We start from the raw sequence: 25,229 nt of genomic DNA, 5'->3' as shown, positions 1-25,229 counted from the left end.
CATCCTCCAGGAAAACACTGCCCTGCCAGCACCCTGACTTTAGCCTAGTGAGACCCATGCTAGACTTCTGGCCTCCAAAATTGTAAGACAAGGCTGGCTGGTTAGCTCAGTTGGTTAGAGCGTGGTGCTGATAACACCAAGGTTGCCAGTTCGATCCCCGCATGGGCCACTGTGAGCTGCGCCCTCCTTGAAAAAAAAGGAACTGTAAGATAACACATTTGCATCACTTTAAGACGCTAAGTTTTGGGTGATTTGTTAAGGCAGCAAGAGAAAATGAATGCAAAGCTCCTTCTTGCAACGCCAACAAGCTGCTTCAGGTTGTCAGTGGCCCTTGGATGGAAAACAGTGCCTCTCTCCCACATTCAGGACACTCATGGTTATTGAGGCCCTGCTGTTCACACACACACACACACACAGCCCATCTAGTGTTGACCCTCTTCCAGGAGCCACACAGGAGAGGGCAAGCACCAATCCTTTTTCTTCAACCTTGTGTTAGTTTCCCAGGTGGTTGTAACAAAGGACCACAAACTAAGTGGCTTAAAAAAAAGGATTTATTCTCTTACAGCTCTGGAGGCCAGAACCGTGAAATCGAGTTGTCGCAGGCTGCGCTCACTCTGGAACCTGTAGCATTTCTTCCTGCCTCTTTCAGCTTCCGGCGTTGCAAGCAATCCTTGGAGTTTCTTTGCATCACTCCAATTGTACCTCTGTCGTCACATGGCCTCTTCTCTGTGTGTCTCTGTGTCCTCACCTCCTCTTAGAAGAACACTAATCATCGGATTTAGGACCAACCTTGATCCAAGGTGCTCTCATCTCAAAATCCTTAACTATTTGCATCTGCAAAGACCCTGTTTCCAAACAAGGTCACAGTCACAGTTTCTGGGTGCGCATGAATTTGGGGGGACACTATGTAAACCCTTCGAAAGGTAAGCTGCTATGGCCTCACTTATTTGCTGGGGCAGGAGCCTCCTATGGGAGGCCTGAGTTCCAGCCTCAGTTTCCAGCCTTGCTCACAGACAGGGCTGTGGGGAGGTCCCTCATAGAAGGAACGACCTCAGGCCCTGAAGACTGAATTCTGCCTGAATCGTGCCAAGCATGTCACAGGACCAGAAAGTTCCTGGCGACAGCATGTACCTTACACAACCCCTCCTAATTGCTGCCTGGATGAGGACACAGACTGTTCCCGCCACAGTCTGCCAGCTCTGACTTGATGTCGCCGCAAGAAGGAGCCGAGGGCATTGAAATCATGGCATTCCTCCGTTTCTCCGCTCTGTCCTGCAGACCAGAGGCTCTGCCGTGTGGCCAGGGGGCTTCTGAAGGACCACGCACATCTCCCCCCTGGCCTGAGAAACTGTCTTAAAGCATTTGTGTTTACAAGGGAACAGGGACTCAACATTTGTTTCTGGCAGGAATTAATTCTGAGCTTATGATACTTAATAAAAACCAGACTGCACCCACGGGGTCTCACCCAGAGTGGCGCCAGCCTTCCCAGTACTTCTGGGGGGGAGGGGTAGGATAGGTAACCTGGGAGAGCTGCCCACCCACATGGGCCTGAGGGTGGAAACCACTGGGATAAACCCAATAACCATCTCGTAACTTCTGGAGTCTTCTCCAAACCTCACAAAAAGGGAGGGCGCCATGAACCTTGTCTCAGCCCTGCTCCTCACTTCCAGAACATTCTTCTTGGCCAGCCCACCCTGTTGTATTCGTTTTCTAGGCTGCATAACAAAAGACCGCCAATATAGCCACTTAAAACAGCACTCATTTATTTCCTCAAAGCTTCTGTGAGTCAGAAGTTGGGCAAAGCTTAGCTCAGGACCTCACATCATCTGAAGTCCAGGGACCCCTCCCAAACTCACGTGCTTGTTGGCAGAATTCATTTCCTTGCATTTGTAGGACTGAAGTCCCTGTTTTCTTGCTAGATGTTGGTCAAGAGCTCTCAGCTCTCTCTGGTTCCTTTGCGTGGGCCCCCATAGGCCATTCACAGAACGCTCTTTGCTTTCTTCCAGGCCAGCAAGGGAGTGTCTGACTTCTTCTGTCTCTGCATTCCAGACCTCCTGTTAACGATTGAAGGGATTGAATGTTTGTGTCCCCTACAAATCCGTATGTTGAAATCCTCCTCTCCCAGGTGATGGTATTAGGAGGCAGGGCCTTTGGAAGGTGACTAGGTCATGAGGGTGGAACCTCTTGAATGGGATCAGCGCCCCTATAAGAAGAGACAGAGAGCTTGCTTCCTGTCTCTGCTCTCCACCCATGTGAGAACACGAGAGAACAACCATCTGCAAGCCAGGAAGCGGGCCCTGCCAGACACCAGATCTGTCACCACCTTGATCTTGAACTTCCAGCCTCCGGAACTGTGAGAAATAAATTTTGCTGTTTAAGTCACCCAGTCTATATTTGTCATAGCAGCCCATGCTAAGACACTCTCTTTTTATCTTTTTTAATTGAGGTGAAATTCACATACCATAAAATTAACCATTTTAAGGTAAACAATTCCGTCAATTGTGATTGAAAAAAACGTTGTTTACATACAGTGAACAATTCAGTGGCATTTAGTACATTTATAATATTGTGCTACCACCACCTCTATCTAGTTCCACAACATGACAGCACCCTGTACCCATTAAACTAGACCCCCTTTTAAGAGCCCACCTGGTCAGGTCACGCATACCCAGGGTGCTCTCTGTTACAAACTGACAGCCAACTGATTAGCAACTGAATCACAACAGTGACATCCATCAAATTCAGACTCAGAGGAGGGCATTTTACAGGACATACACACTGAAGACTGGAAATCTTGGGGGCCATCTCAGAATTCTGCCTACCCAATGACCAGCCCTGAGGGATGGCTTCCTCCCTCTGCTCTAAGCTGGGGTCCACTTGAACAATCTCATACGGCAATATGAGAGTTGAGGGTCTGAGCCGTAGGCAGAAGAACCTGGATGTATGTGCTCTGCCAGCTCGTGGTAACACAGGGCCCTTCTCAGCCTCAGTTTACTCATCTGTGAAATGGGGATACTAAGCATAGCTACATACCTGATAGATAAAATACCATTGATTGATCCTTTGCCCGAGGCTAGCTCCATGCTAAGTACTTTAAATACATCCTTCTGCGGCCAGGAAATGCTAGCTTATATTATCATTGGCATCTGCCTCCTTCCTTTTGTTCCCATTCATTCTAACTCCCCAGACTTTTGGGCTCTTTCTGGGCGAACCATGAGACAATGAAATTCCTACCGAAAAAGAAATCATGGGTTTGTTTCTTCTCGCTCGTCTGGGCCTTGCCTGACATTCTGTGCCCCCAGCAATGCTCTTCCTAGCTTGTTTGCGTCTCCCCACTTTGCACGTGACAAGACCAACAATTGATGGAAGCACCCCTGCAAATGAGGGGCTCTCCACAATCCCCAACAGTCCAGACAGTGAGACCAGGGATCAGGCAGTTTCTGGATGCTTCTCCCAAAAAAATTGGTACGGTTGGCAGAGAAATTCTCCCATAGTACAGCCCCTCAATCTTCCAACCTCTCCTTTGAGAGACAGGCTTTCCCTGCGGCAGTCAAAGCGTTTGTCTCTGGATTGGCTTTCCATCAGATATCCTGTCCTCTCTTGTGGAAGAGGGAGTGATAAGATCTGACCCGTGGGCGGCTGTCAGGCCAGGCCAGCTCTTCCCACAGCGCTGGAGGCCGCCAGGGAGGGCTGGGATCAGAGAGACAGAGAGAACAAGATCCCTGATAGTTCTCTACTGCCCAATGCAGATCTCGTTTTCCCCTTAATCAGAATCCTCGTATATGAAATCCTCCTGGCAACAGTTTTGCATTAACTGTCTTGGTTGACTGACTTTTCATACGGCTCTTCCAGGGAAAAGTGCACGCAATGTGGCTCAGATTAAGCAGTATGAAAGGAATTCCTTGGCCTCAAAGCCAGGGACTTGGCTGTGAGCAGCAGAAAGGTCCCTGGCATCTTGTTTGATGTCCCTGCAGCGTGGGCAGTGCCCATGTTGGGGGTCACATTGGAGGAGTCTCATCATTTCTGAAAGGTAGGGCTAACTGTCCCAGGGCAGCAGGGCTTAGGGGCAGGGACACGGCCCAAAGCTGCAATGCATGCTCACCTGGAGGGTCTCCTTGGCTTCCATGGCCTGCTGTCCATTGGGTCACTCTGGTGGCCACCATAGACAGACCCCAGCCAACCAGGCCTTCAGGATGTTCCCAGCCAGGCTCTGCCAGCAGCCTGTCTGGAGATACGGCCCTGGAAGCCTTGTCCAGAGGGTGGGCCCTGCCTCTGGAGCCTAACACATTGGCCAGCTTCCAAGTGCCATCGTGAGTCTCCCCATGCCCACCCTCTACCCTACCTGGGGTTTGAGCAAATCTTTTCTTCTCAGGCCGCCTTGCCTAGCATAGACTGTGCCCCCAGCTTGTTCCATACACCCCCAGCCTCACCACCCTTGCCCTGGGAGCAGGCCATGGAGACTCTGAGGGGTGCAGGGTGGGGTAGGGTGGGGCGGGGCAAGTCCCTGTCAGCCAGTCTCCCCAAGCCCATGGTCCACGAAGGAGCTGCTGCACTCCAGTGGGCTCTGTGCCATGGTCACATGCCCAGCCCAAGGCCCCAGCAACCTGGAACCCAGAATGTCCCCAAGCACAATTCGTGTCTGAGACCAGTCCCCAGGGTGGGGGCTGTGTTCCACCGCTTGGCAAGGGATCAGGACTCCAAAGGGAACAGCTCCTGCCACCGAAGGATCTGAGGCTGGTGTTCTGTTTTGTTAGATTCTATATTTGTCTACTTGGCCTCCATTAATCACAGGGCCAAACTACCAGCCACAGGTGTTTACATCTTCCAGAGCCCATCCTGCAAACCCTTTACCTAACCCTCACACACTACACACACTACACCAATACTGACTGCTCTGCCCTAAATCACCCAGGGCCAGCTACCAGGTGACTAGGGACAACTCCTGCACCCCAAGCTCACTGGAATGATTCAAACCAGCCAATCCTGCTACGCTGCCCTGCTCTGACGTTCCTTCCAAAACCCAAAGGAAGGCTTGCTGTCCAGAGATGGCTTCTAGGTGCAGGCAGGGGAAATGAGGCTGACACCCATAATGACGAGCCAGAACATTCAGGGGACCCAGGTGGCTAGCATCTGTTGGTCTGAGTCCTGTAGAACTGAGCCATCTATAGACTGAGCCCAGAGATCTGCTGAGGGTCCCCCTAGAATCTTCACCTGGACTGAGGAGTGCAGGTGAGGGAGGAAACTGAGGCTCCAGCAGGATGCCCCCCACCCACCCCCAAAAGGAGCAGAAGGACCAACCTCAGGTGTCACCTGGGGCTGCAAACAGTGCAGCTGTCAGCAGGGGAGCTGACGCCATGTAGTTTCCCTTCACCCCTCACTGCTATGCCCCGGAACCATGCCGCCTGTAATCTCATCCCGTTACATCTGTGGTCTGTACCTCTCTTAATGAATCTCCCTCATAAACATCTCCCAGAACCTTTTCCCTATACTGCTAAGTTTTCAGTTCATTTGAAGGCTGGCTCTCCCTCCACATGTCACTCAAGCCCCTCTTATCCGTGGCCTGGCCTCCTCCAGGAACAGGACCATCTAAAGCTTAGCAGCGCCTCTGGATCTGGCTGGGGTCCCACAAGGGATCGTGGGGAGGCTGGACCAGCCCTGGGCAGACGGGCTACCTCGGATGAGGACAGGATGCAATGAGCACACGACGGTAAGGAGGAGGGCGGGCAAGGTATTGGCACTTTCTGGGTCTCCTCTCCTCATCTAGAAGGAAGATTCATACAAGGAAAGTACTTTGTGGGCACTGGGGCAGGGGGGATGGATCCAGGTCCTGATATCTCCCAGCTGGTTAAATGGGCTACAAGGTCAGGGTCTGCTGGTGTTTCTGCAGGCGGGGTACACAGCCCACAGCAGAGAACACTGTGCTCACCTGTCCCAGTGGTCAGGCAGGAAGGGCCCCACGGACCCTAGCCCATACCAACCATGGCCAAAAGGTCTGGGGCCAGATAAGGACCCCCAAGGTAAAAGCATTGTTGTGCGGGGCGGCCTGCGGGGTCTCAGCTCTCTTTCCCCACATAAGAACGCAGGACATCGTGAGGCCAAAAAGGAACACCCACGGAGCCATAGATACGGGAGTCATACCACTGTAGTCTCACTGGCGGCTGGGTTGGAGACACAGGAAGCAGGAGCCACACTATCCGCAACCTGCCGTCCACTTCTCTCTGCCAACCAACCTCACTTGCTAGCTGCAATCCGCCTCTCTGCAATTCGCAATCCACACTCCGCCGCTTGCTAGCTCAGCCACCATCTTCTTGCTAGCCCCCCATTATCTGCTAGCTTAGCCACGGCAGTTATATTAGTGCCCAATGGCTCACTGGTTACAGCTGATGGCCAACTAGCCACACTGATGGCCATCCAATCAGGCAGCCACTTCCCAGGCTTCTCCAGGCCCCTTCCTGGAATCTCACGGCTATGAGGACCCCTCACCCCCACCCACCCCATCCCAGTCTGGCTGGGGTAAGAGGGTAAAAGTGGTCCCTGGCCCCTTCTCCTCCACTGGGAGGAACAGGAAGAGAGTAATTGAATCAGCACTTCTCACCCCTTCTGGAACATTCCAACATGGAAAACCCACTGAGCAGCTGGGGAAGCAATTTAGTGACTTTAATTAAAGGCTGATGACTCTCCCACAGAGCCCCACCCCCACACACAGCTGGGAGGACCCACCACATCTGCCCTCAGTGTGTTCTGAGGCCCAGTTGGGCACCTGGCACTGGCGTTGGCGGTTAGGCCCGGTTTCCACTGGGAGGAGGGTGAGTAGAATAAACTAGTTCTCTCTTTCTCCCGCAGCTTCCAAAGTCTGCCTTCTGAGCTGGGCCTGGGCCCAGAGCCAGACTAACTAGTGGCCCCCACAGCTCTGTACCCAAGAAGCTTCAGGAAGGGGAAAATGGGTCACGTTGGCAGTCTTGGGAAAGGGACTCTAAGTAGAGGGAGGAAACGAGCCCAGAGAGCACAGCTGCCCTGTTCTAAGGCTGGTTCCATCTCAGTGTGCACCTTCTGTGGGGAAAGGTATTGTAGGCAGAGGGAACAGCATGTGCAAAGGCTATGAGGTTGGAAAGATTACAGTAGCTAGAAGCTGACAGGAGCCAGAGCTTAGGGGTGAGAGAAGCACACAGGCGGGGAAGGGGGCACACCTCAGAGGGCTTAACAGCTGCCATCAGGCATCTAGTCTTCATTCTCGAAGCAATGGGGTAGGAGAGAAGGTTGGAGTGTTTTAAAATAATGCGGTCTAGTTTACTCTGAAGACACCTCTCTGGCTGCCATGCATGTGGACTGCTCATTGCAGGAGAATAAAAACGTTGCCAGGGCAACAGTGAGGGATCCCTGAAGCCATCCAGGCATGAAATGGCAGAAGTTTGGATGAGGGTGTGTCCAAGGAGAAGAAGAAACGTGCAGGGATCAGGCTGAGAGCTAGGCCAGGGGCTGTCTTGCCTTCCCCCCTGCCCTTGCCACCAGGCGGGGTGGCATGCTGTCCCTGAGTGGGGCCCCTGCACAAGGAATGGGGACAGAGCTGCCAGGCCCCGTGCTCGCCACCCAGCAGGGATTCCAAAATGAAGAGTGCTCCTTCTTCACCGTCATTATTGTATATTGGGGCAACACTGCCGTCCCCCACATCAGAGGTCCGCGTTATGGAGGAGGCTATGGGTACATCTCACCCACATCTGCCACCAGCTTCACCAAAGTGGCTTGGGAACAGGCCCCAGCCCTGCCCCAGATGTGGACCTAGAGAGAGTGCTGGCCCCTCAGGGCAGCTCCAGATGGGAATGTCCTCTGGGCCCAGAACCAGGAGGGAAAGGGACAGGTCTCCTGGAGACAGACACCCCCATCTCCCTCCCCACCTGCTGCTGAGCCTCTTCTCACATACCATCAGCTGACCCCATGTCCACACCACCAGTGGGTCGTGTGACAAAAAGCGTGGCCATGGACACTGGTGGGGCCACTGGCTCAGCGTCGTCCAGAAAGGAGGATGGTGACTGACAAGCTCCTGCTCCCCTGAAAATCCTCCCTCATTCTGACCCTGGGGCCCTGGACAGGGAGTGGCTCCAAGCAGCCCAGGGGTGGAAAGGCCGCATCAGGGCCAGAGCAGAGGCCACCACCGGGTCCCACGAGAGCTCAGGGCAGTAAGGGAATGCCAGGTCTGGGCTGTAGGGGTTCTGGAAGTCATTGTCAGAGCAACTGGTGGGCACCTGGCAGACAGCACTATGGCCAGGAGCAAGAAAGTCATTAGTGAGGAGCCTCACATTCCTGGGGGAAGAGGGGTGGACAGCGCATCCCAGCCTGCCTCACTCTGGCCTGACTAGGTTAGGAGCTGAGCAGACAGCTGGGCTGCAGATGGGCCTCCATTCCTGCCCATCCTCCCTGCACCTGCAAGCGGGGTAAATGCAGAACTGGGGCATCTATGGCCTGGGGCAGGGGGTAGGCCCACTGAGTGGGGACACCCTGCAGTGGGGGTGGGATCTCGTGGGTGGGGCCTGTGGTGTGGGTGTTACCTGTAGGCACAGGCTGTGGTAGGCAGTGCCGGGCTGCGTGGGGAGCTGCTAGGAGGCTGTGAGGAGCACCATCGCCTGCACACAGGAGTCAGCTCACACTCACTGTCCAGCAATCCCACCAGGCTTCCAGGAGGAAGCCCTCCAACCTTAAGGTCATGTGAAAGAACACAGAGCCAAACTTTATTTCTTAAATAGTTCTCTCTACCCAGAATGTGCACACAGCCTGCTCTGGCAAGGTGGCAGGCATAAATTAAGGTTACTGAGTGTCCCCATGCAGAGCATAGGCTGGCCTGGCCTCTCAGTCCCAGCCGAAGTCCTGGCCAGTCATCTGGTAGAACTTGCGGTTGAAGGGCCTGTAGAAGTCCCGCAGACGCTGGACCACGGCCTCGGGCACCCGGGGATGGGGCCGACCCTTGGACTTGCCCAGGCAGCGGGGGTGGCTGCTCCCCTGGGCCTTCTTGAGACAAGGGAAACCCTTGGTGGCATTGAAATAGAAGTGCTTGTCTGTGACGACCCGTTTGAGGCCCAGAAAATCCTGTACACGGCCAACTTCTCCAGCTGGGTCACTGACCAGGCGTTCACCACTGACAAACAGGAAGTGGGACAGGGGAAAGTAGCGCAGCCAGTTGTCCAGGTGCTGGGCATACAGGCCGATGCGCACGGCACTCCAGGCTGTGTCCACTGGGCCCAGGCCGTGGCGGAAGGCCAGGGCACGGAAGCTGGGCAGGCCCGGGGTCTTGGAGAGCGTCTGGGCATAGTCGGAGATGGCCCGAGTGACAGGATTCCGCACCACTACGATCAGCTTCGTGTCCGGGGACATGCCATGGATGCGGGAAGGGGCCTCACGAGTCACAAAGTAGCTGGGGGTCTTCTCCATGGTGATCTGTCCATCCAGAGTTCGTGGCATCAGGCTCCTGTGGGATGGACAGGTGGGCTTGAGGAGAGGTGGGCATGAGTGGGTGCTGGTTCCCCTTAAGCCCTCCCATTATACACCAGCCCCAGGCACCTGAGACTCACATCTCCTCCCCCCAAGGAAGCCCCAAACCTCCAAGGTAGGTGAGCGCACCCCCCCATACCCACGCACCGAAAGTGCTAAGGTAGAAAGCCCCGGATGTGGGCTGTGAGAGCACCCAGCCCCAGCACAGGCCGGCAGTGGGGGCCCATCCCACCAGGCTGCCCACTCTAGCTAGCCTGCACCCCAGCCCCGACACTGCTGTGCCTCTCACCCCAGACCAAGCACCCAAGAGGCCAGCGGCGTGGACTTGCCACACACAGGGCTCTGCCCACCCTCCCCACCCTGAAGGCCCCTGCACTGTAATTACCCCAGGTCACACTTTCATTAACTGGCTGATGGTGTCCCTAAATTAGGCCATTAATGATGGACAAGTGTGTCAACAAAGGGCACCACGCTTCCACTCCCTCCCTCCCCTCACCCTTTGATTACAGCCCTGCTAATTCTCACTGACCTGGGCCTAATCCAAACGCAGAAGCACAGTCCAGCACATTGGAGAACCGTGAGTGAGGTGGCCTGAGGACCCATCCCAAGACCGTAGTCACTAGGGCCTCCCAGACCTGGCTCAGGTCCCAGGATGCAAGGCTGTGACTGCAGTGTTTCTAATCATTCCTCTCATTCTGATGGGGTGGGTGTGGGGGGGCACTAACCCTATCCCAAGGTCCTGGGAGAGTCAGCTGATGACAGCCCCAACTGCCCCAAACTTGGGGAAGCCCCTCCTGAGCACACAAATGGGTCATGCTGGGCACCCTGAGCAGTGTCCCAAGACCAAGCCTCCCCTGCCAGCCAGCCAGGTAGTGCAGGGTGAGGCTGGGTGGGGCGCTACAGGGCCAGCTGAACAAACAGCTCCAAGGGAGGGCTGGAAGGAGGGCTGGGAACTAGGTCAATGGAGGCAGAGGCGGTGGGGCCTGTGCTAGGATGGGGCAGTCTGCCCCTGAGGCCCTTTCCTGACTTCTGTCCTCTGAGGGTACTGCCCCCATCCCCACTGGCAGCCTCCAGGTCTGGCCCCAGCCAGGAGAGTGATACACAAGGCAAGTTCAAGTTTCATACAGCCCAAGGGATGCCCAGACTCTAGCCCCTGGGAGGCAAGGCCCCAATCTCCTCCTCCTGCTCAGTTCACCCCACACTGAAATTCAAGCCTAGGGCACACACAGGTGCCCAGACCCACACACTGGGGTGCTTGGCTTGGAGGGTGCTGCGGGTGTGAGTCCCTGGCGTGCCAGTGGCTCCCCTGACACCACCCCATGGACTCAGGGGAGATGGGGGAGCTGCATAGTCTTCTGGCTTCTGGTCGCTTCCCCCACTCCTCGAAACAAGGCCCTGGGCAGAGCTGGTCCTCAGACGTCACAGGAGACAATCCTGTTTTCCCATCATGTTGACAGAGCAAGCTGGAACTTCCCTCCACTCTACTTACCGCCCCATTGGATAGACTGGCACACTGAGAGAGGAAGCGGGAAGTTGCGGGTGTCAACACTGATCCCCAGCCCTCCCACCCCTGGACTGTAACCGCTGGAAGGGGGGTGTCAGCATGGCTTCTGCTCCCAGAGTCCCTGCACCCATGCCCTGTCTCATGCCCTGGGGCTCCAAGTGAGAACGTACCCAGCCCTCCTGGGATAAGTTCGGTGAGACTGGGGGGTGGAGGGTGATGCCAAGGGCTGAGGCCAGAGCTGTAGCCTGGAGTGGCAAGCTCAGGGGACCCCCGCTTTCCACAAGACAGAGTCAGAAGAAGGGGAGTCGCACCCACTGAACCTCGCTGCTGAGACGTGTGAAGGGAAGCCTGTGCCAGGACAGACTGACAGGTGGATCAGAAGTCACTGTCCCTCTGTTCATGGCCTTCCTCAAGAGAGGAACAAGCCCAGATTACTCCCGGGCCCTCCTCTCCCACCTTTGACTCCCTTTCCCATCTCTTTCTTTCCCTAGGCACCAAGTGACCCTGGGAACCCACCCTCTTTCCCCTCCCAGACTGGGCACTTTGGGTTCTGAACATTCCCCCCCACCACCACTGCTCTTGCCTGAGGGGAGGGGGCAGCAAGGAAGGATGCCAGGGAAGTCAGTGGGGCAGAGGTGGGAGGTGCCTCCAGGACACCCCCACCATGGAAGGAGGATGGGAATGGGGAGGGGATGCTGACTTTCCAGGCCCATTCTTGCAACAAACCAGCTTTGAGATCTGAGGTCTTTGGGATCAATTACTTATCCTCCCCCACCCTCAGAAGCCTGTCCTGGCCAAGGCACAGAGGAGGGTGTGTATGGGGGTTTTGGGGGGGGTGGGAGAAACTGGGGAAGGAATGAGAGGAACAGGACTCTGACCTCCACACGGCAAACATCTGACAAGTTGTTCCATGGGCCCTCCCTCCCTGCTCATCTGGTCTGCATTTCCCTGCGGCTTCCATCCAGGCCCTGGCCACTCTCCCTCCTCAGTCTCATTCCCCCTCATGTACCACACCTTGCCTGGGCCCCTCCAGACCTGCCTGGGATCCAGCAGAAACCAGTTAGGGTTCCTGTGTGGAACCATAGGGTGCTCGGGGTGAGGTCTTGGTCCAAGGGGCCTCTTCCTGGGATAACACAGGGAGAAAAGCCCCACAGAAGCCAGGGTCCCTCTCCCCACACACTCAGACCCCCACTCCCTGTGTCAGCCCTGGGAGCCAATGGGGTTTCTCCACCTGCACCCTTCTGTCTCCTCTCGCTTTTTCCAAATACTATGATCAAAGTACAGCCCCACCTGCCCCCAGGTGGGGCACTCCTCCTGATGGATCTTGGAGTGTTTGCCTAGGGCACCCCAGCACCTGCTACACAGAAGGTGCTCAGTGAGTGAGTGAATACATGAGCAAATGCTGACTGAGTTTGGAGGTACCTGGGGGTCACGGTCCCCAAGATGGAGGACCCTAAAGAGTCTGAGAGATGGGCTGAGACCCAGGGAGGGGGAAAGGTTTGGCCAAGACCAACTTTGGGCAGCCCCAGGATCCACCTGCTGAGGCCACCAGAAGGGCCAGGGTCATTGCCTGGAATGAGCCTGCTCCGCCTCTCCTCACCGCCCAAGCCCCCACCCATAACAGGGCTCTGCACTGGCTGGAGGCTCCGCCCAGGGTTCTGAGAGCAGACGATGCTGCCAGACTGTGCCCAGGAGCTGGGCAGCCTCTTTGCAGGCTGGGGATACAAGCCGGAGTGGGCATTTTCAGAGGCTCATGACACACTCAGAACAGGTTGAAGGACAGGCAGGTGCAGGGGCAAAGGATACCTGTGAGCACACCAAGTCCACATTTGTACGTGTCAACACATGGCCATAGTCCTTTTGACGGCACTGGGTCACACACACTCCAGAAGCTCAGCCAGCCTGGCTCTCACTTGCTCTGCACCAGTCAATAAGGGGTCGGGGCTAGCCAGCCCCAGGGACACCTCCGGGTGAATGGGACGGGGCTGCCAGGACCTGACACCCACCCCTCCCCCACTGGAGGCGGCTCTCAACATGAGGAAGGAGAAAGTCTCTTCTCTACCAGAGTTAAACACACTCCTAAATCCCCTGGCTTCCATCTTGAGCACCCCAGTGTCCCAAGAACCCCTCCTCAGAGCTGAGGATTTGACCCCCAGTCTGGGTCTGACACCTGCTACCTCTCAGGCTCTTTGTCCTCCCTGTCCTGTCCCTCAGAGCTGGAGCATGCGCCCTGCGCAGCCTGGACGGGACCTCAGGAGTCCCGGGTCTCTGAAAACACTTTTAGGGTGAAATCGGTTCAAGCCTCATGAACCCAGCTCAGCGTCCCCCCAGCTTTTTGTAGTCAAAGCTCTTGGGATCAGTGGGGGCTCGTAAGTTTGCACTACAGTTAAAAGGGTGTCCTCTACCGTTCTGCCCCCCCGTCCCCCCCTCTCCTGGCGTCTCCCTCCTCCTCCCCGCTTCCCTCCCGCCTCCCGCCTGTCGTCTCTACAGCAATGAGGGATTAGAGATGCATCGGGAGGCCAGCGGCGTAGTCAGAGTGGGGAGCGGTCTCTCTGAGCTCTGAGGGTGCCGGCATTCAGCCAGTTGGGTCCAAGGATAGACTCACCTCCCCCAGCCCCACCCGGCATCACCACCTGACTTCCCTTGGAACCCCCGACAGCAGCAACCCTTCAGAGCTCAGGAGCCAGGACCCCTGTTCTCAATGGGGCACCTCCAAACCCATGAGTGGTTTTAATGCAAAAGTCAAAAATAGTAAATGGGGGTAGGGGTGAGGAATCTGGGAACAGAGAAACTGGTGCGCCTGAAGGTCAAGAGTCTGGGTCCTGTCACCCTCCACTCCCCACTAATTCACCAGGTGACCTTGGGCAGGGTCTTCTCTGCCTCATAGGGGCTGCCCGGTCCCAAGCTTGGGGATAAGCTGAAAGCAGTGGGAAGTGGGGTGACTCACTCTCCATCTGTAAGCCCTCATTCCCCCCCCCCAGGAAGGGACAGGGCACATGGCAGGCTTGTGTGTAACTGATGGAGGCAGCGGGCAGGGCCTCACACTCAAGGCTTCAGTGCCAACCTCAACAGGGAGCAGCTGGCCTTCCACCAGCCCTCAAGGCAGGCTGCATCAGCTGGGGCTGGGTGCTCCCCCACATTCCACACCACACCCCAAGTCCATCCCACGTGGGAGGCAGGGCAGCTACAGAAACCCATGACAGGAAGCTGGGGACCTAATTCCCACCTCTGGGCACTGACTTAAAGGCATATCCCTTCCTCCTAAAGCCAGACTTTCTCCAGACCCTTAGGACCGCGGAGGATTCCTCTTCCCAGGATCCGGAGTCTTGGGGGTAGACACTTTCTAGGAGACTGCAAGGATCCTGAGGGCCTCTTCCTAGGGTAACTGGATAGCAGGGGAGGGCGACTGAACCAGACTCATTTCTAACGCTCCTCAAACCCCACTGGGATCGCAAACCACACCTCTCGCTGGGATCGCACCCCCTCGCCTCCAATCTTGCTGAGACCGCCTCAGCAGCCCCGCACCAGAGCTTTCCCTGGAGTTTTCAAAGTTTCTGGGATCCCCCGGCCAGTGACCGCTCCTCCTTTCCGTAAAACCCGTTGCAGGAGGGCCGCATCCTCAGGGTCAAGCCTCGGGCACCCCACCCAGGCTGGTCTCAGCCCGCAATACCCCAGACCTCTCCCCGCCGCGTCCTGGGGGAGACCCCAGGGGCGCACCACGCTGTTTCCCCGAAGGCACCCTCAGCGCGCGCACAGAAGCCGATAGAGCGGAAGGGCACGGGGGCTCACCTGTACCAGGAGAGGCCGCGCTCGTACCACCTGTCGAAGAAGTGGGGCTCAGAGCCGAGGGCGCGGACGTCAGGGTGCAGGCGCAGGAACTCCAGCAGGGCGCGCGTGCCGCCCTTCTTCACTCCCACGATGAGCGCCTGCGGGAAGCGCCGGCGGCCCGAGCCGCTGGCCACCGGCAAGACCGGAGCCTCCAGGTTGCGGGCGGCACGGGACGGCTCAGCGGGCGCGGGAGCCGGCGCGGGGACGCGGGCAGCCGGCGGGCAGCGGCCCGGGAGGGCGCAGAGGCAGTAGGCGCCCAGAACCAGAGCGGCGAGCAGCAGAGGCGCACGAGGAGCCTTTAGTGTGGCCCCCGGCCCTGCCCCAGCGCCCTGGCCGCCCCCGGCCCCGCCGCCCTGGCCGCCGCTACCTGCCATCAAGCCGCACCGCGCCCAGGCCCGGAAGCGGGTGCTGCAAGAGGGCGCGCATACCGGTCCGCGCTGCGCTCGGGCCGCTAACGCCCGGCTTCTGCTCTGAGTCCAGCCGCCCTGCCGCCCAGGAGCGGGCGCGGGGCGGGGCCGGGGGCGTGAGTGGGATGCCCCGCCCACACCAGAAGCCCCGCCCACGGTCCCCACGGCGCGACTCGGAGCCTCAGAGAGTACCCGGACGCGCTCTCTGGGGACCCTGGGCTCCAGCCCTCTCGACTCCAGATCTTCACTCTTGCACTCCGGGATGGGGCGGTGGCGGATCAGGACACAGAGCAGTGACCCGGCTGCGCGCGGGCTCCAGCACCAGCTCTTCGAAGGTCGATCCCGCCCCTCGCGGATCAGGGAGGCACGACTGGTGCGCCAGCTGAGCAAGTGAGCTAAGCAGGCGCGTGGACCCGGGCCCTAGTGCGTAGAGGGGTTCCCTGGGAAGTCTGCAGCGGGAATGGGGCGCGCCTCGCTGACAGTCGGCTTGCCATTCATAAGGGTCACAGCCCTGGTGTCTGGAGCGGGATTACCATTTTAGAGTTGGGGAGACAGGCCCAGGGAGGACAGGCGTCTTGCCCAAGGGCCCAGTGGAATTCCGACTTAAGTCTTCTGCCCCTTCTAGTGTCACCATCTCTCTGCACAGCCTGTCCACCTGGTGTTCCCCTGGGCTGTCAGTGACCCATCTCTGACACTGGCAAAGTGGCTCCTGTTGGAGATGTGAAAGACTCAGGAGACCTCTGCTGGGGGAACTAGAAGGAGGAGCCCAGATACTGGCCTAAGTGTTCCCTCTGAGGGGCAGTGAGATTCAGGGGCCAATCACCGCTTTGGTACCCGCTGGGCACTGGACGCTCTACAGGAGCTTTACGCAGCCCTAAGTTCACTGAACTTCCAGCACAGCACAGAGAAAGACGGCAAAGAAGAGCGCCGGGCTCTGAGAAACTGAGCAACAATCCCAGGTGCAAATGGACTGGGACCCATGTCCTCTCTCCGCCTCTGCCCCAGCCTTCCTGGCAACATGGTTTGTGCCAGGTGTGCATGGGCCCCCCAAAGAGGCCAGGCTCTCTCCAGTCAATACCCAGAGGCCTCTGCTCTGGATTCTGCTCATTAATGAGCCAGTCCTGGGCCTAATGGCATCTAGGCAAGTCCCAGCAGCCTGAGGCACCTCTGAGGAGAAGGCAGCCTCCGTGTCCCACACACATTTCCAGAGCTCCCACGCAGAGGCAGCCCTGGCCAGAGGGATCTATGCAGAGCCAATGGGTAAAGACCACTGACCGGGGTCCCAGCCCAGGTCCCAGACACCAGGCCTGCACCTGCTTGTCAGGGCAAGACTCAGCCAGGAGCCCTGTAGGCGGGTTGTTGGCAAAGCAGTGTCTGGGGTACAAGCTGGCACACGCAGGGTCACAGGAAGTTGTGCTTCTGGTCTAGCAGCGCCCCCCCCTCCCCCCACATACACAGTCCCAGCAGCCACCACTCAGGGCTCTAAGTTGCAGCATTAAACCCTGGTGGCCCGTCCATCTCCCTGCCCCAACACAGGCATAGTCATTTCTACCTCCTAGCCTTTGCACATGCTGTTCCCCCTGCTGAGAATGTCTTTTCCTTAGGCCCCGCAACCTGCTGGAGGACATTCCAGGAGGAATTTACCGAGAACAATAGGACACCCAATGCATTAGAGGCAAGGGAGTGCTGTCCAGAGACAAGGCGTCTTGGCTCAGAGTTTGACAGCGGATACCCTATCTCCACCCACCATCTGGCTACAAATCTAGTGACACCAGGATGACAGCCTTGGGACATTTGTTCACCAGTGTCACCCTGGCACCTAACAAAGCCTGGCACCCAATAGTCATTCAATAATGGCCACTGGTGGAAGAATGTGAATTGAGGGGAAAGTCAAGGTTGCCTTTCTAGAGTGATGGTCGGGCCAGACGCAGGAGGACAGCATCCCATTGTCAGCATCCCACTGTCATGGGCAAAGGCTCAGCGTCAGAGAGCACAGTGGGGCCAGGGGGTACAGAGCCAGGGCAGGGTCTGAGGCCTCTCCCCAGTGTGAGAGGAAGTGACTCTCAGCGTCTGGCCTGAGGCTGGTCCCAGCGCCACCTTCCTCTAGCACATGGCCTCAGGCTGCTACCACCCCAAGCCTCCAGTTCCTTTGTAAGATGGAGACCTCAGTCCTGACTCTGAAGTAACAGCTTCACTGAAACATAATTCCCACACCATGCGCTTCAGCCCCTGAACAAGTAGAATTCAGAGGTTTTCGGTATATTCACGATGCTGTGCAATCATCACCACAATCAATTTTAAAACCTATTCATCACCCTAGAAAGAAATTTCATACCCATTAGCCATCTCTCCCCATTCTCCCTTCCCCCAGGAACCACTCATCTATTTTATGTCTCTGTGGATTTGCCTGTTCTCCACATTTAATATCTATGGAATCACACAATATGTGGCCTTTTGTGTCTGGCTTCTTTCACTTAGCGTGGTGTTTCTGAGGTTCGTCCACGTTGTAACATGTGTCAGAGCTGCATTCCTTTTGATGACTGAGTAACAGTCCACTATATGGATAGACCACATTCTGTTTACATAGTCATCAGTGGATGGACACGGGTTGTTTCCACCTTTCGATTATTTTGAATACTGCTGCTGTGAACATTCATTTACAAGTCCTGTCTGGACATGTTTCATTCCTCTTAGGTATGTACCTAGCAGTGGAATTGCCGGGTCAGACAGTAACTCTGTTTAGCCTTCTCTGAGGAGTCTTTTGAAGATGAAAATTTGGGAATTTCAGAATCTGCCTTCCCTTTCCCCAGGATGTCTGAATGGCTCTACTCTGCCTCTGTCCTGCCTTGCCATCAGGGTCCAGCCCCAGCTCCCCACTGACTCCCTCCTGGGTGACCTAGGAACAGTGGATTCTTCTCTCTGAGCCACACAGTGAAAAGGCATTTGGGGGCCCCAAAAGAGATCAAGCCACGGGGGCACAAGATGGGTGGCTATCCTTGCATCCTGAGAGGGTCGCCTACCTCCTGCCCTGGACAGGGCAGGAAACCAGTCAGCAAGTCCCTCCTGCCTAACTGGATCTCCCCGGATGCCCTTGGCTTTGAGGGTCCAGCATGGTCCAAGTGCAATTGCTTTCTCACCTCATGTGGACTCCCTCCCCATGCAGGATGGTCAGGGAGAGGTCTTTCTGCCCATCCCCCTTAGTCCAGCTATCAGATATGCAGATAGGTCTGATATGGTGGCCGGGAGTAAGGGGAATTTGGAAGAGGGGGGTGTGCTGAGCTGCTCAGACCACTGAACCAAGTAAACACCATCCCTGGGGGAGGCGACAAGGAGGGCCAGAGCAGAAGGGGACAGAGATGACAATTCTAGGGAGGGAATCCTGGGGAGCAAGGTCACTGTTGGAGGAAGACCCAGCCTAGCTTCCCAAATGCATGACCCAGCTGCCAAGCTACGTCTGTGTCCCTTTCACAAACAGTAATTATTTCTTTACGGGTGACTTGGATCCCCATATGTCTCCTCCACCTACCCATGAGCTCTGCAGGGGCAGAAATGGGTCAGTGTAGATCACTTCTCCACACCTAATCACGGTGTTTGCTGAGTGATTGAATCTGTGTGTGTGTGTGTGTGTGTGTGTGTGTGTGTGTGTGTGTGTGTGTGTGACTGAGAGAGTCTATGTGTGGGCTCCTCTCCTATGCCCCTCTCCACCTCTTTCCCAGCCTGTCCCTTCCCCAAGATGGGTACCCCCAGCATGGGGACCCACAGGCAACAAGCAGCTGCCCCACTCAGGAAAGTGATTAATAACCCCCTCCATGGGGCACAGCTGGGGGAGATTTCACCCTTGTGGAGCTTCCCGGAATTCCCTCCCATAAAACCACACCCTCACCCCCCAGACCCACTCCCACAGCCTGCTGGGATTCCAAGGGGAAAGGGCTGCAGCCGAGGGCAGGCCCAGCTGTCCTTGATTTATGTGGGGTTTTCCTACTTCAGATGCCGGATTTGCCTGAGCAATAAAGGATGTGGTTTCCTCCTGAGGAGGGGCCTCTGCCGGAGCCCACTGTTCCCAGTTGCCCTTGGTGGGGAACTGGGCGGAGGTGGCAGCATAGCACAGTGCTGACAGCAAGGACTTTGGAGGCCCAGCTCTGCCCCCCATGGCCCAAGCAGGTGACCTTGGCAGGTATCCAGTCTCTGAACCTCACTTTCCTATTTTATAAAATAAAAGTAATACTGGCCCCCATCTCTTGGGTGCCCAGCTTCTAAGCTCTTCATGAGAAGGAGGCAGTGAACGTGTGACAGTAACCCCGGCACAAGAAGCAGTGCCTGAAGCTGTTTCCACCCTAGGAGACCTGGGACTTTTAATTCATCCTCCTTTGGCACAAGGCTGGAAAGGAAAGCCTTCCCTGGTCTTAAAGAGGCCAACCATCACTTCTTGGCCTTTTGGCTAAGATCAACTGTAATAGCTGATCTTATCCATTTAAAGTGGCCAGCCAGCCTGGCTTGCTAGAACCCGGCTCTTATTCCTGAGGACCAGCTAGACCTAGGGACACCGTGGCCCAGAAGGGTTTGCCAGGGAAGACAAGATTCCCAGTGTCAGGAGAGACACATGAAAAGGTTCCTTTGCCCAGGGGTAGGGAGAAGAGAGGCCTTCTCCAGCTCAGTCGCTACCGGAAGCAGCCACACACCTGTAGGGAGCCTGCCTGGAGCTGCAGGGTTTGCCAGAAGGAGCCAGACCCCTCCCTGTGCAGGGATGGGCCCCAACTTGCTTCCAACCACCCTCACTCCTTTCCCTTGAGTCTTCCTGGTGGGATCAGCCCAAACGGAGCGCCGTTTGTCACTGGCCCCTGCTTCTCCAGGAGAGGTCAGGGATCCAGGTTCCCAGAATGCATAACTGGACTCTGCAAAATTGCTTCTCACCAACCAACCTGGCCCAGCTCAATTTATAACAATGTAGCAGTCCTTCTAGGTTGGCAGTCCCAGCTCTGCAAGAGGGGAGGGCTGGTTAGAGCCTTTATCCCCAAGGTAAGTCTAAAGGAGCAAGAGAAGAGGGTCCCACAGAAAAGGACTCTCTCTGACCCTACCCCATCCCCACTTCACCCACCTTCACAGTCTCAAGCCAGGCCTCTGAGAATGGAAGCCCCCCAGCATCATGGAGAAGGCAGGTGTCATGCAAGGTGTTATGCGGGGTCTCAGCTCTCGCTCCCCACATAAGAACGCAGGACATGGTGAGGCCAAAAAGGAACACCAACAGAGCCATAGATAGGGGAGTCGTACCACTGTATTCTCTCTGGTGGCTGGGTTAGAGACATAGGAAGCAGGAGCCCCGTGATCCGCAAACTGCTGTCCGCTTTTCTGCCAACTAACCAACCCCACTTGCTAGCTGCAATCCGCCGTGCTAGCTCAGCCACCATCTGCTGCTAGCCCCCATTTGCTGCTTGTGTAACCACGGCAGTTATATTAGTGGCGAATGGCTCACTGGTTACAGATGATGGCCAACTAGCCACAGCTGATGGCCATCTGATCACAGTTGATGGCCATTTAGTACCTGAGTGAGCACCTTTCCACGTGAGGGCGAAAGGCTGGAAACTGCACTCCTGTCTCTGTCCCCACAGCTGGGTATCATCCTAGTGGCCCCATATTGGGCCACTGGGGCTCTGTGGCCAGGTCTGTCTGTCTGTGCCCTGGTGAGGGTCCCCATACACTGGAAGGTGACTGTCAGCATGTTTCATCATGAGCAAGGGGCCTGATGCAGGCCCAGGAACCCCCTGCTCCAAAGAGGGCACAGGACTACGTGTATATGTCCTATGTGTATGTATGTCCTCTGTGTGTGTGTGTGTGTGTGTGTGTGTGTGTGTGTGTGTGTGTGTGGTTCAGAGGCCTGCCGCCAGGTCCCAACCACCATCCCCCCAGTGTGGAAAGCCCTAAGTTTGAATTTCCATACACCAGTGACCTCCTTCCAGGAGCAAGTCCAGGCTGGCCAGCAGACAGGACCCCCAGGGAGGGCCGCAATCCATCCCCCCTCACTTCCAGGGGAAGCATCCCACCCCCACAGTTGGCCAGACAGACATATAGACAGGCACGGGGCCAATCTTGTTTGGCTCAGCACTCAAGAAAACCTGCGAGGGAAGAGCAGGAACCCCGGGGGCACAGCATCTCGGCAAGTGCCTCAAACTCCTCGCCCCTCCCCAGCAGAACCCTCCCTAAACTACAAGTTTCCTGCTCTGACTACAGGATCTTCAAAACTGACCCCCACTCCCTCCTCAGAGAACAATGACTCCATCCATGTCCCCTGTACAGGTCACTGCTGTCCTCCCTCTGACTCTAGTTTCCCTGCCCTCCCCCTACATCCAGACACACACCAGGGGCTTGAGATAGGGGTCCAGCAAAGAACCACATTCCCAACACTAAGGGAGCAGAAAGCCACTGGAGTCGGAGGTGGAAGGGGGAGCCTAGGACAACAGGCAGCCTGCACCATGGGAGTGCAGGACCCTAGCTCCTCTGTGTGCTGTCTCTTCTCTCTGGCAATGCTGCAGCCAAGCCCTTTGAAGCCAAGAGTAGCTTGTAAACGTCCTGGTTGGAGATGAAACATGATAAGACATGAAGCCAGGGGCTGAACCGTGGATAATCTCTGGGGTTTTACAAGGAACAAATCACGCCTGGAGACAGGCACAGAGCATGGCGGGGGTGGAGGGGCAGTGGGTGAGGGTGAGGGGTTGGGGTGAAGGGAGCTTGTGTGCAGGTAACCCTCACCCCCTCCTGCCTGCCAGGGAGGCTCACCAACTGTTTTCCCTGTACATCTTGCCCCTAAGCTCCATTGAGCAGAACCCTAGCACCCAGGGCCAGGGTAGGGTGACAGGTGGTCCTGGGGTTCCTGCATCCCCCAGACCAGATACACTCATGCTGATGGGGTGCAGAGGGAGTGGGCAGAAGGCAGTGCAACTTAACATACCTACATTCATCTGATGCTACTGTGTGCAGCCTCCACCGGCTCTGCGTCTGGGGAAGTAAGTGAACGCGATGAATGCGCCGTGGTCACTGGCGTGGAGAAGCTGTTGTTGACCTGGGGTTGGGTGCAATCTGCAAGGGGATAGCAGGAACCCAGTCTATGCACCCATATCGGAGACACACCCAGGGCCCCTACAGTGTGGGGGAAGCAGACAGCCACTGGGACGGAGCCACCAGGCATGGCTTCTAGAAGGATTCTGGAACGTAGGGAGGGGATGAGAAAAAAGAAACAGCAACTCTAGGCGGCAGGAACACAGGGGCATGTTTTTAGAATGGAGTCTGACTGGTCTAGAGGCCCAGCTGTAAGGGTTTGGGTGCAGAGAGTGTGGATAATAAAAAGAGCGTCGTCATGTTAAATAACTCTGATGTCATTCATGGCGTGGGAAGTCAAGCCAGAGAAGTGGGGTCTGCGGGGCCTAGCAAGCAAAGCCTGTGGGAACCACTGAGGGAAGTTTCCTGGTCTGATGACTATTTTGCAATGGTCACGCTGGTTGGGGGCGGCTAGCTAGGAGCTGTCCCTATTGTGTGGGAGACAAGTGGGCAGGTGGAACCCCAGAACCTGGTACCTTTGGGTGGGCCAGGGTGGTAGCAGGTGCAAATCTAGGGAATGGAAGGGCCTCAGGGAGAGGAGGCCAGCGCATCAGTGCAAGGGGGTCCCAACCAGGTGTCCCGGAGAAGGGGCTGGGGTGGGGCCTGGAGCGTCCTGCCTGCACCCACGTTCCCACCTCCTGTTCCCCGTTCTCTGTCCCTCTCAGGATGACTCAGAAAGGGCCACCCCGGCCAGCGACTGCTCTCCCTGGACCCGACACTTTCATGAAGCCCACCAAAGGGCGCCCTGCTACGACTGGCCCCCGCATCCTAGGACGCCAGGTGGTCGGCCTGTGTCCCAAGCACTGGTACGTTGGGCGGGCGCGGCCGAGGGGAGCGCGGGTCCTAGGGGCGGGGTAGTGTACTAGGACCCAACCGTGTCGTCGGAGATGTCGCCGCTGCGCCCCCGGAGGCTCCTCGGGGAACTGAAACAGCGCTCGAACCTGCCCGGGCGCACGGGCGGCGCGGAGCGAGCGCGCCCCCTGCCGGTAGGTCCTGTTCACAGTTCCTGAGCCCACTCTTCGAGGAGACCTTGAGAACCCGAGGACCTGGAAGGGAGTCATCGCGCTGGGCCCCTACCAGGACCTCGTATGGGGTAGGGGCACTGTGACCCTCGTCTGGCTTGGCGGTGACCTTCGCTGACTCCCTCAGGCGCACCCTCCCACTTGCCTGCCCTGCCCTCAGGCATAGTCAGGGGCTTCCCAGGTCCTACCCACCACCAGACTTGCCCTGGGCCACCCCCCACCAGAATCTCGGCTCGCCCTGGCACTTGTCACTCAGAAGAAAAGAAAGCTGTGGGTGAGCAAAAGTCCCATGCATTATCAATTCACTCATCCATTCTACAAGCGTTTATTGAGCGCCCCTCTGAGTTGATGGACCGCGTCCACACAAATTTATTTTCTCCCACGTGTCTTTTGCCCAGAGTGCACTGGCCTGCCGTGCCCCAGCCTGCCCGCTACTGTTGACCAATATTGGTATAGAATACCAGGAGCCGTCTTCCCCTGAACGCAGCCCTTGGCTCGCAAGGCTGTGACTGGAGGCCACCTGGCAAGGAGGGGGCGTTGGAGAAGGGGCTGGGCTCTCAAAGAATCTTTTGTTTCTCAAGGAGGAACTGGAGCTGCAGGCCAGAGGTTATGGTGTAATCCACAGGAGGAGGGGGTGGGGGGGTAATTTATGATTCCACATGAAAGACCCACCCTCTGCCCCGGGCACACAGACCCAGCCCTGTGGCCCTCCATCTCCCGGCTCCACATGTGAGGGGATCTCAGAATCACTGCATCTATGTCACCTGCCTGCCATGGCTCTCCTGTGCCCTCATCCAACAAGGAGATAGGCTAGGTTACGCAGACAGAGGAAGGGTAAGTGTTCCACCCAAGGTTGCAGTGAGCTGAGGCTGCGGAGGCAGGCAAGTGAGCCAGCAGCAACCCTCCGCCCCCTACACACACACACAGGCCAGTGACCCCCACCTGCCTGTGGCTGGGGATCAAGGAAGGGGCAGAGTCCCATCACTGAGGAATGACAGGCTGAACAGGCCAGGGACACTGGAGCCCCACTGTCCTCCTCCCTCCCCAGACACTCCAGCCTTATCGGAACACCTTTGCCCTCACACGTATGGGGCCTGCTCCTCTCTCCTCCCCACGTAAGGGCACTCCCAGCTGCGGAGTGTGTCTATTCCAGTTATGCATTCAGAACTGGGAAATAACTACAGGATGGGTTTCGAGACCCATTGGGCCCACTGTGAGATGGACCTGAGCTAACGCTCCATTGATCACCTGACCTCCACAAGCCCCTACTCTGACACAGTGACATTTGTGTCTCCTGGATGTTTACAGCTAGTGTCCAGAAGTCCCTGAAATGTCTGATTATTTCCTTTTCTCCAATATGGGCCCCTTTAACAAAGGCTGGGAGAAAGATTAATGGTATACATTTTGGCAGTGTACCGAGGTTCTTCCTTAAGGGGTTCCGGCCTCCCCTTCATTCAAGGAGTTCTGGGTCTATAAACTGGTTCAAGTCTGGGAATTGATTGAGGAGTCATGACTGCTTTTATGATTCAAGTTAGATTTGTGTTTACTTGACCTAGAATTCTGCTTATCCAGATCAAATAAGAATTCAGTGGGCTTTCCATCTATTTCACTTCTAGTCAACTTCTAGTTGACTACTTCTAGTTTCATCTTCTAGTCATGATCTAGTCAACACCATAGGTCAGCAAGAGTCACTCTCCTGATTGCTGCTTTGATTCTGCTGTTGCTATGGTAACCACACCCACCTTGAATTTGGTGATCCAATGACCCCCCATTGCATTTAGGCTTCCCAGGTCCGTGGTAGCAGTTCTCATGTAAGTTCTGGCCTACACAGAAGAGTGATCCCAGAGCTCTTCTAGGATGCTGGGGCTCCCCTCACAAATTTATTCCGAACAATGGTGG

At 56.5% G+C, this 25,229-nt stretch overlaps 1 protein-coding gene across 1 annotated transcript; it reads right to left on the bottom strand.

Moving 5' to 3' along the window:
• Positions 1-8,696: 8,696 nt before the first annotated feature.
• Positions 8,697-15,307, bottom strand: HS3ST6 (heparan sulfate-glucosamine 3-sulfotransferase 6). Its single transcript, XM_019713185.2, has 2 exons — positions 14,774-15,307; positions 8,697-9,457 (listed from the first exon to the last, which is right to left on the bottom strand). The coding sequence occupies exons 1-2, from the start codon at positions 15,184-15,186 to the stop codon at positions 8,842-8,844; spliced, it is 1,029 nt and encodes a 342-aa protein (XP_019568744.2). The 5' UTR covers positions 15,187-15,307; the 3' UTR covers positions 8,697-8,841.
• Positions 15,308-25,229: the final 9,922 nt, after the last annotated feature.

The sequence above is a fragment of the Rhinolophus sinicus genome, linkage group LG18 (assembly GCF_036562045.2).
Source record: "Rhinolophus sinicus isolate RSC01 linkage group LG18, ASM3656204v1, whole genome shotgun sequence".
NCBI classification, from domain to species: Eukaryota; Metazoa; Chordata; class Mammalia; order Chiroptera; family Rhinolophidae; genus Rhinolophus; species Rhinolophus sinicus.
This window is presented reverse-complemented; position numbering and strand designations above follow the sequence as displayed.

Bases quoted from the DNA above. Each gene is read 5' to 3' on its own strand.
- HS3ST6 (XM_019713185.2), bottom strand. From the start codon at position 15,186: ATGGCAGGTAGCGGCGGCCAGGGCGGCGGGGCCGGGGGCGGCCAGGGC. The intron at 9,458-14,773 runs GTGAGCCCCCGT...TCCATCCCACAG, and splicing joins CGCGGCCTCTCCTGGTACAG to GAGCCTGATGCCACGAACTC.